This window comes from Zootermopsis nevadensis, unplaced genomic scaffold (genome assembly GCF_977971745.1).
Source record: "Zootermopsis nevadensis isolate Lab colony 2312 unplaced genomic scaffold, Znev_1.0 Znev_ptg000003l, whole genome shotgun sequence".
Lineage (NCBI taxonomy): Eukaryota > Metazoa > Arthropoda > Insecta > Blattodea > Termopsidae > Zootermopsis > Zootermopsis nevadensis.
This window is the reverse complement of record NW_028259135.1, coordinates 9,088,071-9,101,981: the sequence shown is the minus strand read 5'-3', so window position 1 is coordinate 9,101,981 and position 13,911 is coordinate 9,088,071. Positions and strand designations below refer to the sequence as shown.

General features: G+C 42.4%; 1 protein-coding gene across 2 annotated transcripts in view; it reads right to left on the bottom strand.

The window, feature by feature from the left end:
- Positions 1-13,911, bottom strand: part of if (integrin subunit alpha inflated) — a 71,807-nt gene that overhangs the window by 21,921 nt on the left and 35,975 nt on the right. For both annotated transcript variants that reach the window (XM_022081990.2, XM_022081991.2), the window contains exons 4-5: positions 9,010-9,130; positions 1,381-1,442 (exon numbers count right to left, since the gene is read on the bottom strand). In XM_022081990.2, the coding sequence (XP_021937682.1) occupies positions 1,381-1,442; positions 9,010-9,130 (183 nt within the window). The remainder of the gene's footprint in view (positions 1-1,380; positions 1,443-9,009; positions 9,131-13,911) is intronic.

Sequence of the window (13,911 nt, the reverse complement as noted above, 5' to 3'; positions counted from 1 at the left end):
GATCAACTGGTTAACGCTGTTTAAGAAAATGATCGCTGTTTAAGAAAATGATCGCTGTTTGTTCTGATAACGTATAAAACACATAAATGCACTCTGTGGGCAACATGTTGAGTTACTCATCGTTAGAGCACCGGTCAATATAGTTACCACTGAACTTTAAAGGGTCAATGTGGTACTGGACTCGAAACTGGACACTCCTGTTTCACGTAACTTTCCTTTCTCTCTGGATCGAAACTTGGACGACTAAAATGAATGAAATGGCGGAGACACGGAGGAACGGATGCAGCGCGCCGTTTGCATTACACAACAGAACACCGAAGCGGGGAATGCTAACCACGGATTCCATGATGGAGAGCAGAAGAATAAATCAACAATCATTCAGAGGCATTGTAATTTAGCAACACTGCCGGACCATTCTTTAGAGATTCGGATTAAAACCGAATCAATTCTAAACATCTGGACACTAAAAGAACATATAAGAACGAGTACTCAGAGCGCATTGTTTTCTAATGCGTCTCTCACAGATTTAAATAATTGTAAGCGACAGGAGACGTATAATGCAGCTGTATTTACATCTAATTTCAAGCGCAGGATATAAGTAATGTTTCTACTGTGCTGTCCGCTCTGAGAACTACGAGGGTGTAGATCAGAAAATGCAAAAACTAATTTCTATTGTTATTTTGACTAAACAGACAACCACAGCAGATTTGGGTACAAAAGTAACATGAATCCCGTTATATTTAAACGCAGTTCGACACAGTTTTCAGAAATTACTATTATAACATGTTTCACGTAGCTTTTTTTAAAAAAAAAATGGAGATACGCCCTTCTCACACAGAACCCTTCAGCTGTTAAGAGCGAATGTCAGATGTGAGAGATTTGCAAAGCGTGCCCGGAGGATTTAAAATGGTTGCCGTTTGTGTGGTCTGCCCATAAGGGCTGCATTAATGTAGAACATTCATAACACATATTTCAGTTCTGACCCATTACGACATGAAAAATAGTCCCATACCACATACAGATTCATCTAAATAACCATTCCACAACGAGGCTGTCTGAAGCCTTACTTTCAGTGAACCAAAATCTAAGGGGTTAACAAATTTATCCGCAATTCGCCATGTTTCATACTAACACGCGCCTTTCATAGGCCTTGATAAAGGAATTTTTTTTTTTTTAGATTTAAACGTTAACCGTGTAAAATGGCGTTAAAAATTTGGCAAATGCTAACTTATCAACCGACTGACCAACAAACAAATAAACTAAAATGAGATTTGATGTTTGTATGAAGGTTTCATAGAAGACAAAGAATTTCTTTATCAACTTCTCCTTAAGAGTTACGTGGCGTGCATAAGGATTTTTAACAATGTTGAATTGTGTTACCTTGGAAATGGAAGCTCCAAGACCAGCCTGGCATGAGCCTTGTCTGTGGTGTCCCCAGTTACCTGCAACAAACAGACATCTCTGCTATCAACAGTCTACTAGAATCACACACACACACTCACATATCTATAGTCCTGTCGCGATTTGATAATCCCCCGGGGCTGCCCTTAACTTTGGCCGACGCCGCGCGATACCAATTGCTTTGAGACTCTGTATCGATATTTGTGGCTCTTCTACGAACATTCGAGCTCTCGAATGCACATTTCTCAGTCTGATGCTCAAATTACCAAATCTAATTTAATTTTAAGTTTTGACATCAGCGCTCCATTCTTCCGCCCACGTTCAGGCTTGTTACGTCACACAGAGGTGGGGCCTGGGGTCTACAAATCGCGGAACTACAATAAGCCTATCAGATATTTTAGAAACTTCACAAACTTCGATTTTGTGAGAATCGATTGATCAAGAAAGACCCTGCATCATGCACAGCAGCGGTTCTAAACCCGCATTTAAGAATCCAGTCCGTACCGTGAAGAAAACACAACTCTTCACCATTACAACGATCAACTGGTTAACGCTGTTTAAGGAAAAAATCGCTCGTTACAGTGAGAATCATATGAAACACATAAATATACTCTTTGGGGGAAATGCAGAATTACTGAATGTTAAATAGGTGGTAGATACAGTTACCACAGTTAAATTCTTTGACCGGAGGAACTGTCTCACAGCACCTGTGAATCCCAAGGCTGTTTGACAGACAATGGCGCCCGACCTCTCGGAGATGATAATCGACAAAGGAAGTCGGAAGAAATACTTGGTCTGAAATACAGATGAAGGGAGTTTCTTATCGTCTCAACCAGGAGTAACGTGCGACTCACATACGAAACGAAGTTCTTCAGCATCGCGAAGCTGGCTGCATCTTCCCCCTGAAGCCGAGTTCCATTCCAGAATCAAATAAAAATCTTCAGCCATGAAGATGGAGGCGTTATTTTACTCCAAAACATTGGTATCTCTCTACAGTTCCAAACGACCTTAGTATCGATTAGCCAAACACCGACGAGTTTTATCAAACAAGAACAGTGGATGTACTAAGCGGCTTTCAGTAGTAGAGGTATTACATTTTCCTCAGGTAGAAGCACGTATTTTACAAATGGTCCAGCGGGACATGACAGACGGACACGAGAACAACAAATTACTTTAAATTCCTTCATCGTTGTTTTACTGACGTATATTAACAAGCCAGAGGGAACTTTTGACGATCGGTTTTGCATTTTTGACTCAAGTCTGAATGTTGACGGACTGTACGCGTGTGCTTTAAGTTTGTCAGACGCGTGAATGTGAACCAAAAATAATTTGCACTCTGATGGATCAGCCGGCCAACTAGACACAACTTCCAGCCACAAATAATCATTGATTTTCCGAACAAAAAAACAGCCACACATTTCGTTATCAAAATTAAATGCAACAGATCACTTCCAAAAGCCTCAAGATTTCCAAAACACGGACTGTATTCTTGATTAGCTGAGCAACTGTCAGCTTCTCAAGAAGGACTACGTTCCATGGAGTTCGTTAACAACATAGTTATTATTTATTTTAATCCGTCTAATCACAATATTTGAAATTTCTTATAATTAAGATAATAAAATATCATTGATGTTCCATATCGATTGATCGATTTACATTTCGGAACATTTACACAACATGTTTCGGTTTTTATAAAACCATCATCAGGTGTAAAATATATCTAAGAACTTAAAACTCAATTATGATTTCTGTAGTGTTTTGGTGATGTTTCATTACGTTTGTTTTTCCATTTTTGGGCGAAGGTGTTGTTTTTCACTCACTCACTCCTACATCTTTGGCCGATATGTACATCTAATAACATTTAAGAAAAACAACACCTTCGCCCAAAAATGGAAAAACAAACGTAATGAAACATCACCAAAATACTACAGAAATCATAATTGAGATTTAAGTTCTTAGATATATTTTACACCTGATGGTGGTTTTATAAAAACCGAAACATGTTGTGTAAATGTTCCGAAATGTAAATCGATCAATCGATATGGAACATCAATGATATTTTATTATCTTAATTATAAGAAATTTTAAATATTGTGATCAGACGGATTAAAATAAATAATTGTTATAATATTCACAATATGACGCAATTACACTATCTTATATCATAGTTATTGTCAATGTCAGAACCTTCGATTCCATGTAGAGTAAAAAAATATCTACTCTCGATCTATTTTATGAACAGAATATTAGATTTTTATGTGAAGATTTCCAGAACCTGGAAAACGCGATCAATCGAGCAGTTCGCTTGCCGAAACCTGTCAGAATTTTAGCCTGTGACTTACCGAACGATGACAATGACTGTGTCCATGGAAACGACGTCTAATTTCGGCTCCGTGAGTCAGCGATGGGTCACATCATGTGCGTCTGCTCTCGCAGCCTGTGTGATTCATCACGTGTGCCAGAAGCTAGACGCTCTTCCAAGCAGAATTAAGTCCGACGCCCGTTTCTTAAAATTATCTGATCACGAATCGGCGCTGCACGTCTTGGCCGAGTGGTTAGTACCATGCTTCTTATTCGGGAGGTCCTGTGTTCAAATGTCGGCCCGGTGGACAGCCACCATGTCTTACGCACCTTCTACTTTCAGCTCAAATCTTCCACGAAACTGCCGGTATAATAAAATCAGGCCACGACCACTTCCTTCTATACGTTTTGCAAATCATTATTCAGGTGCTGTTACAGTTCCGATAAACGACAAAATAATTACTTAGTTAATTAATAATAGTAGTAGCTGTCACTCCCAAGCGCTGTATAAAAATTTCAATTTTTTTCAAAATTTTGCTAAAAAATCACACAAAATTAAATAAAATCTAATATTTTTAAAAATCCAAAATAAATAGCCTTCATAGCGAGATGCGACGTTTTGACACCCACGCAGTGGAACAAGCAAAAATCATAGTTTTATCTGTGACAAACGGATTGGAGATGCTGAGATGCTATTCAGCGGTGCACGTGCTGCGCAGTGTAGGCTACGAGCACAGGGGACCGCTGTCTGGCCTTGCAGCGCGGTCGGTAGCCAAGTCAGGAGCTATTAGTGGGGTGAGGAAGGGGGGGGTGTAATTTCCGGTCTCTTGTGGAAGCTGAGGAGGACGCCAGCACAGCAGGGTTATCGGCATCCCTACACAATCTCGAAGTCCGCGCCAGATTTATGTCGACGGATCTCTGTCCCTTCCTTTGAAACCAGCGACGCTTGTAACACGAGGGGCTGTGAAATGATCTGTCGACGACCGGAAGATTGTTTTTGATGATTCCACGCAGCCTGCCGTGTCCAAACCCGCCCTGTGGGACACCAGACCCCCAAAAGAGAGCCGAAAAACTCACTGCCATCATCCGGTGCGATATTTACAATCTGTGGACATTTGATTTCACACTGCAATACGCATTCACGACGTAGTGCAGAATGTCAACCTTATTTTTTAACGAAGACAAGTGCAGTAAAAACCCGTCTCTTGTGGAACTGTTCTGTACCCGAACCAGATAAATCCACTCCACATACCCCTCCCATGATATTTCCTAAAGTTACATTTTAATATTATCATCCCATCTACGCCTAGGTCTACCAAATGGTCTCTTTCCTTCAGGTTTTCCAACCGAAAACGTTCACGCATTTGCCATTTCTCTCATGCATGCTGCAGGACCTGCCAATGATGCGCAGGACCTCGGAAAAAACGTAAGTGTTTGATTTAAACCCGAATGGTGGGTGCATCTGTTGTTCTCCGTCGGCAGAAACCTGACACAAGGGCCGATCCCGCATCTTGGGGTGTCTCAACTGCAAGAACTGGATATTGTCATAATTAATTTTAAATAGGAATAGGCCAGACGAACCAGAAGGCTGGTCACGTGTGCAGAGTTTCAAGAGGAGCCGAAGTACAGACATCCGCCCCTGAGGAACCAGAGTCAGCCCGTGAAATTGGACGGGGCGGTCGTTTTACGGGGGCTTCAGCTGACGACCTCATCTTTTTCTGACCTTTGGTCATAAAACCCTGAATGCGTATGGACAGGAAGAGGAACAAAGCAGAGCCATCTGGAGACAGTAACACGAGAAACATTTTCCGAACCCTAAAAATTAATAGGGGGAAAAGACAGCTCACATGGAAACATGGCAGCCTTTCACAACGCGAGTGGTCTTCCCAACTAGCAGCAAGCGGCAATCCACTTCTTGAGAAGCTGACAGTCGCTCACATGGTCAAGAGATTCTCCACTTTACTGGCACCCAAGGATTCATTACTGTATCCGCCAGTGGACTCTATTCTGAGCCAGATTAATCCAGTTAACATTTCCGCGTCAAATTTCTTCTGGGCGTGTTGTTATTCTCCCATCTACTACTAAGTCTACAAAGGGGTTTCTTTCCGTCAGATTTTTCGACTAAAATGTAGTACGCAATTCTTATCCCACGCGTGCTACATGTCCGCCACCTCACCCTCCTTCATTTGATGGTCCTAATAATTTGGTGAAATATAAATCATGGAGATCCTCCACTCGCCTGTCACTTCATCCTTCTGAAGTGCAGATATTTTCATCAGTATACCCTGTTCTCGAAATAACAACGTCATTCTGTGATCTTCGCTTAATGTCAGCGATAATGTTTCTTACCCATACGTGGTATATACCAGTAATACTAAGAGCTCGTAAGCTGTGATAATCAAATTCTAAAGGTTTTTGACGACGGTAGTTTACACTAAAAATTATTCATTGTCAGAACTTTTTCCATCGTCTTTAAAATCACGACGTTTCGGAGGCTGGTTCTGTCTCCTTCTTCAGGTGAGGGGTACCTACTCTGTTCGGTCCCTTAGATAGAGCTGGACCAGTGACAGAGACTAGCTCTATCTAAGGGACCCAACAGAGTAGGTACCACTCACCTGAAGAAGGAGACAGAAGAAGCCTCCGAAATGTCGTGATTTTAAAGACGATGGAAAAAGTCCTGACAATGAATAATTTTATGTGATAATCCAGAAGCCTAAAGTGAATTTCATGTTTAGTAAGATTTGACGTTCTACGGCTGTGAGTCCGAAGATGGCAGTCTTCTGGGTTGCAGCTCCGCGTAGTCTGGTATAAATTTACCAGCGTTTCAGAGGTCCTTGCAGCCTCCATCATCAGGGCGACGAGTAACACTACACGGCGCTACAACCCACAAGACAGTCAGTCATCTTGTATTTATCATCCGTTCAAGACGTAAGTGATGAAGACATTAACAGACGAGTTCTCTGGGGAAGTCGCTCGCTTTGTTTCGCCCAGATGTAGTTCCTTTGGTATCACGTGATGTGTTTACAACTGAAGAAAAAAACAGTCGATTTAAATATTCGTGTGTTTGGTTACGTTGAGGGACCCAGATACAAACTTCACACGCCAGAGCGCCAGTCTGCTGTTTTCTGTAACTAACACCTTCCCCTTCTTAACCTTTCCGTACTGAAATTGAAGGGAGAATTTTTCCCTCCTCCCTGACATCTTGTAGTTGTGTTTCCGGGTCTAATATTAGACCCGTGGGGTTATTCCTTTGCCTGCTTTCAGGTCTCCTTTCCGTGCCTCCTTTTCTGTAACTGCTGAGGCGACCAGAAACGTTCGGTGCGAAAACGACGTACGTCCACATTAGTATACATTACTCGTGGGCAAACAAAGCAATACTCTGTATTTCTCTCAAGTTTCTTGTTGTTCGTGAACACGTGTGAAATTACACTACCACAGCCATATGAATTCAATACGAGTTCGAAAAATCAGATTATAATAGAACAAGAAATTCTTCAAAAAACGTACGACCCCTGCGGTGGGAACATTTTTTTTATTTGTAGTGTTCTGTCTGACGACAGGTCCATATGAACAGGATCCTTCCATCCTTTTCTCGGACTGGGACCTGTTCATATACGTTCTTGGCAGATGATCCAGAAGTGGTTTGCCATTGCCTTCTTCTGTGTATGAATGGAGTAACTGTTGGGATGCCACGGAGAAACCGGGGAAGCCCCCGGAGGAAAACTCCGTGATGTCTAGACCACGGCCTTGCCCAACACAAGTTATAAATTTGAGCACCACCGGGAATTGAACCCGGGACCCGAGGCTTACAAGGCTAGTGTTCTGACCGCTAGACCACCGTAGCGGTGGTGGGAACATACAGAACCATAAATTAATAATTTCGCCGCTTGGTTGTCCGTTGTCAAGGCGTCGTAAAAAAAGATAAATCCCGACAATAATAAACGAAAGTTTTAAAACCATTACCACGATCCTGAGTCGAAATTATCTTTTTAATCACAGTGGTAACTTTACGTACCACCTGCCTTGATATTCAATAAACCTTAATTTCTCTCACGGAAGGCGTCGATGGCTTTCTCAGAACAAACAGCGACCGTTTCCCTGAATAGTTTCAATGAGCTGATCGTCGTCATGGAGATGATTCGAGTTTCCTTCGCGTTAAGAACGAAATTTTTAGATAAAATTCAGACGAGCTTCAAAGAGCTAACCTGAGATGTGAAAGCATTCTTCTCGACATCCACACACTTACTCCCTACGTTGCTGTAACACCCGTGCAGTTTTAGAATTGATGTCAGCGACCAAAAACTAACATAAACATCCAAGAAGCTACAGCTTTCCTCTGGCGCTGAGAGCATAATATAAACATGAACGTACCCAGTCCTGGCCAAGCCTAAAATAAGAATTACAATGACGTCACATCATCATTCAGCAGCTATGCATATTCTTGATATACCACAACATGGTACACAAGCCGTCGTTAACTTTTCGCGTCTCGTGCATGACGCAAATTTCTGATCCGCCAATTTCATAACACAAAATTCCTTGAACTAGTCAAGAAATTCATTTTTGTTACTGTACGTGGTAATTCACACAGCTCAGACTCAAAGCTCAACAATATACCCCATCTTCAGTCAGCTTAATCCAATCCTTTTACTGATTACCGATTTCTCTCCAATTCGTTTTCATGATCACACTCACACTGAGACAAATTTTTCGAAAAAAAAAAACTTTTCTAAGCTTTTACAACAAAATGTATGTATGCATTTCGTGTTTCCCCCGATATAACTAACACCCACATCTCATCATCCTGCACTTTGTAACCCCCAGTACTCGGAAGGGGTTAGAAACAACCCTCTGTTGTGTAATTATGCACACCACCTACTTTGAGAATCAGGAACTAAAAAGTAGCGGTTGACAAAATATATTTTAAGAAATAGCGAGAAATGAAGATCCATTTCTGTTGGCAGGGCAGGTGACTTTGGCCAGCTACATGCAAAAGATATGAAATGTTTGTGGACGTACTTTACAAGAACACCTGGCCACTCTAAGTGCACAACTGCGCTAACTTTTCCCAAAAATGCCATTTATTAACACAAATAAAAACAAAAATTCATTAAAAAACCTTTAGTCGTATAGTAAATTCAAATAAATCACTGCTTGTACTACAAACAAAATCATGGACCCAAAGCCCCCCCCCCCTCCGGGTTAGATGTCTCTCACATCGCCGAAATCAACCAGAAACAGTCATGGCGACGGACAGCCCCTCCCACGAATCATTTGAATACAGAATGTCTGAAATCGGCTACTCACGTGTTCTGCAGGGAGAATACTCGGAATATTCCCTGAAGGAATTTCGGGCAACGTAGCACGTTCCCACGGGATCTCTCCTGCTCAGAGTCTGGGAAAACCAGACGTAACGGGGAGCACAGGCCTGCAACAACAAGAAAAGGTTGGGAAAAAAGAACCCACAGCGCGGCAAAGCCGCAATGAAGTCATATAGGGGATTCCCCACATGGGGATTCCCCAACCGGTAACTTTCGCAAACAGAAAGGCGGGCGTTAATGTTGTCTGACTTTGACCAAAACCGGGGCGTGAAAAACTCCCAGATGCACATTAAATTAAAACCATGTCCCGAGTCGGCAGGCGCATTTTGCCACGTTTGGTCGAGAACGCGTCGGAGAAACGCCCCGTGTGACGCAGACGATGGCGGGGCATTCAGCACGCATGGGAGAGATAAGAAATTCGCTCACAGGTTCGTTTGGAGACCCTGAAGAGAAAAGGACAACTCAGAGGACCGAGGCGCAGACGGAAGCATAATATTAAAAAGTAGTCTCGGGTGAATTGGGTTTGGTGGGAAACGAGCTCAGGACAGGGGCCAGAGGCGGATCTTGTAAACACGACATTGAACTTTCTGGTTCATGAGGTTTCCTTACCAGCTCAGCGACTATCAGTTTCTCATGAAGGGCCTTAATCTGAGGAGGCAGGGCATGCACCAGTGGGATTGTTTCAGAACGTTCTTGACACACAAACGAGCGTCTCTTTCAACGCCAAGTTGATTGGGTGCACAAGCACCCGAAGATGCCACCCCAATCCACTGTAGGGTAATAATAATTGGGGGCCGGTAGGCTGCAGTAACACGATAGGCCTAGGACGCGCTCCTCACACACTGCCTAATCTCACATCGTTCGTCTCACGTGAATGAGTAGTGACAGAATGGAACACCGTGGAAACCTCAGCGCTGCAGTCGATATTCGTCATTCGTCTGGATCGTTTGTTGCATGTGAGTGAGTAGCAAAGTCCAGGAGCAGAAAACTTCGTCACAAGTCTCGTACCAGAAGCTCTACGAATTCCTTCTAAAGCAGGTGACGAAAAAGATGAAATAACTTAGTAGCGAGCACAGATTATATTAATCGTAGTCTGCCAAGTTGAAAGGGTTAAAATTAACGAGGACGAAAGACGGGCATAAAGTGACGAAAATTATAAAGTATGGGGTAAGGGTTTGATTTCTAAGGACCTTCTCCACTGGTAAGTTTTAATGTTTGCCCTTTGTTGAACCGATTCGAACAAAAATTAAAAGAATTCTTCAGACTTTGGTGTCGACCTGTAAACACTAAATTCGATCGACATTTGTTCTTGAGTTTCTCAGTCGAATATATGAGAGGGCAAAGACAGACTTGATCCGCACACCGTGCGTCCAATATCTGCGCTCGGTGCAGGCGACCTGATTCAGTGGCCGTATTTCTGACGTCCCGAAATAGCAACCGCGAATAACACCCACGCACCGGAATTAAGCGGGCAGAGAGGCGACCAGCTCGGGGCACACCCTGAGCAAGTTCCTGGTTACCAGGAAAAGGCGAATCCATCGCCCCCTCAGGAGCAGAGAGACTCGATTGTTTCTTGACTCATATTGGAAAGATTTCTGCTTCTAGCACGGTCATGAGAACAACCGCACTTTGTACTGTTCCTCAGAAATAATTAGAAATACCAAATCAAGGTGAATGAGATGGGTTGAGCATACAGCTTGCGTAGAGGAAAGAAATGAGTTCAAAACGTTGGCTGGAAAGGCTGAAGGAAGGAGACAACGCGGAAGACAGAGTAGTACATGGGAGGCTAATATTAAAATGGATCTTCCGGAAAGTTATGAGGGCCTGCTGGCTGCGTCTGTCGAGAGAGTAAATTTCCGTCCCTAACACATGACGAACGTAAAGGCGGCCGGAGACGCAAACACGTGAGAAACGCTGTGCGCGCTCCAGGCTGCAGAGCAGACATCACGTGCGCCATTACCGTGACAGCCATTGCTCTGATTAACGTAACGACTTTCAGAGAACCGTCGTTTAAGCTCGTTAATAAAATAAGACAATTATCATTAAGGTTAGTTAAGTTTAGACGTTTGCTATCAGTTACAAAGTCCTTGTAACTACTCCATTTCTCTCACGTACCACGCGCAAGCCTCTTCCATAAAAGTAATCGTCAGAACAAATTACTTTCCTTCGTCATTATTTACAGTTTGCTATTAAGAAACTGCAAGCAAATTATAGACATATTGAAGTTAAAAACTGAAGCCTTTATAAGGATAGCGCATAAGTCGCTTTAATTTGCATTGGAAATCGAATCTCTTACAGATTAGATTAATTCCGTCATTACGTTCGAACAATCAATTCCGTTTTGTTCACGTGTTCAAAGTTTCGCCATACTAAAAAAAATCTGAGAATCTAAAAGAAAAATCGGTTCCGGCCCGAAAGACGATAATTTCTTTATGATTACAAATCCTTTTCTTGCGTATTAAATCGTCTCACCACCGACCCCAGTCACACATGCACACATTCATCCCAAGTTAATGTGTTTCACCGTCATCTGCCGCCTCAGTTCGCAGGACGCACAAATCTCTCCTCAGCATCCTTTCAGACTTCAGACTTCCCCGTCGACTTCTGGCTCCCTCGTTTCCACACGTCGCACATGCCTTTCCGATCCACGTTACTTTCTAAACGGGGTGACGAAGAACTGAAGACGTCTAAGATGCGTGAAGACGCCTTGTAGTCTGGTGGAAACTGACCGACGTTTCAGAGGTCCTTACTACAGACTACACGGGGGCAACGTCCCAGAAGAGAGACATCTTCAGCTACAAGTGCACAGCGTACTGACACAAGACTGATTTCATATCGATAGACTGCCTATTAACCGTTCACTATAACTTTCACACCCTAATAGACATAATGTAGGTAGTCTCTGCAGCTGAAACAGCGTCATCAAATAATCCAAACGAACAGTCCACAGATAAGTAAAGACACAGATACACTCCAAAACCCAGAGCGAATATTAAATCCTTGCGCAAATACGTACACACGCAGGCCTTATCATACACGCGTGTTGTTACGTGTAACTTGTATTTATCTCCACTTCGTGCACAACGTAAATACACGGTCGTACCGAGCAGAAGGTTAAATGTGGGTTAGGAGAAGCGGGAGGTAAAAATCACGCCCGGTAAATTTTGAGAGATCTGCATAATGCAGAACGCGCAGTCCACAACAGATCACGCGGATATTTTATATAAATTTCCATCTCATTTTGATCTCCTGCGTGTGATTCAGATTGCTCTAAAATTGCTTATTCTTGCCCCCCTCCCCTCTGTAATCTCAGTGGTCTGGGAGCTGCCTCTAGATTCCCGGAACCTCATATCAACAACCATCAGATTCGTTTCAATGCACAATCATCAAAGTAGCATCGAAACATCCGTATATTTAATCCAAAAATCTAAGTGGGGGGCGGGGGACAAAACCACAGGAACACTCACTTACTTCAGAATGGTCGGTAACATAAGCGATAAGCTTGTATTAAATTATGTTCATTCAAAAAATTTCATCATATCGTCTATTCCTTCGGCAATCCGTCCCGAATGAGGTGGGTTTCCTCATCCTGGTGCCGAAAATTTTATGGGCATTTGTATAAAGAGACCCGCAAGTTGGTTAGAGGCGGTCGGCAGACCCCAATTATCGCAAATCGGCAAAATTCGCATCCAAAACAATTTGGCGGATTTATTAGTTGGTGGGAAAACAAAAATTATAATGCACGCGCATTCTAGTAAGACTCCAGAGAATTCTCGAATAAAAATCTACAAATTCTATTTTGAAATTCTTTTCAACACCGTAAACAGAAATTACAAAGGAATTGCAAAGAAAATTCTGCCGTGGCTTGAGCTAGGCGTGTGATCAGGTTCATAACAAAAGTTCGTGTCCATCGACCATCAAAGTCACTGACGTAGCAAACATTAAAACAGCACGCTTTTTTTGAAACCCGAAACCAACAGAGTAAATCCCGTTTCTTGAACTGTAAGTCAAGTGTACACAGACTTTAAGCAAACTCAACATGAAAAGCAGTCTATCAAAACGTTAACTTCTTTTTACAATAAGGCACCAGTACGAAAAACGTTTCCACTTTTGAATATTAAGACGGGCACTCACATTTTTACGGCTTAGAAAGTTTACTTAACTTATTAACACTATCCAGCCTTTGCGCAGATAAATATAATTCCGTGTTCGAAGATTACAAGGCCGTGGTTGGTATGGCCACTGAACGTTCGTGCCTTACGCCACTAATGCAACGAGCCGGCATAAAATCGTGTAACAAGGACATAAAGCTCACCTTCACAAGTCCTCTGGTTGTTAAATTACATTTCCGCATCCATAACCACTTCAGGCACTGTGGTAACTATATCTACCACCTGATATAACATTTAGTAACAATGCACTTTAATCACAGAGTGTATTTATGTGTCTCGTATGATTCTCAGTGTAAACATCGATTATTTCATTAAACAGCGTTAACCAGTTGATTTTCGTAATTGTGAAGTGTCGTGTTTTCTTCGCGGTACGGACTGAATTCTTAAATTTTGTTTAGACAAACTATGATTCTCGATGTTAACAGCGATTATTTCCTTAAACAGCGTTAACCAGTTAATCTTTGTAATGGTGAAGTGTTGTGTTTTCTTAGCGGTACGGACTCAATTCTTAAATATTAATCAGACGAACTATGAGTCTCAGTATAAACAGCGATTATTTCCTTAAACAGCGTCAACCAGTTGACCTTAGTAATGGTGAAGTTTAGTGCTTTCTTCGCGGTACGGACTCAATTCTTAAATATTTTCTTCACTCTCATTATACTCTATCCTTATCAGAAGCCCCCTTAGAAATACGTGTCTTTCGATCCCCCCCCCCC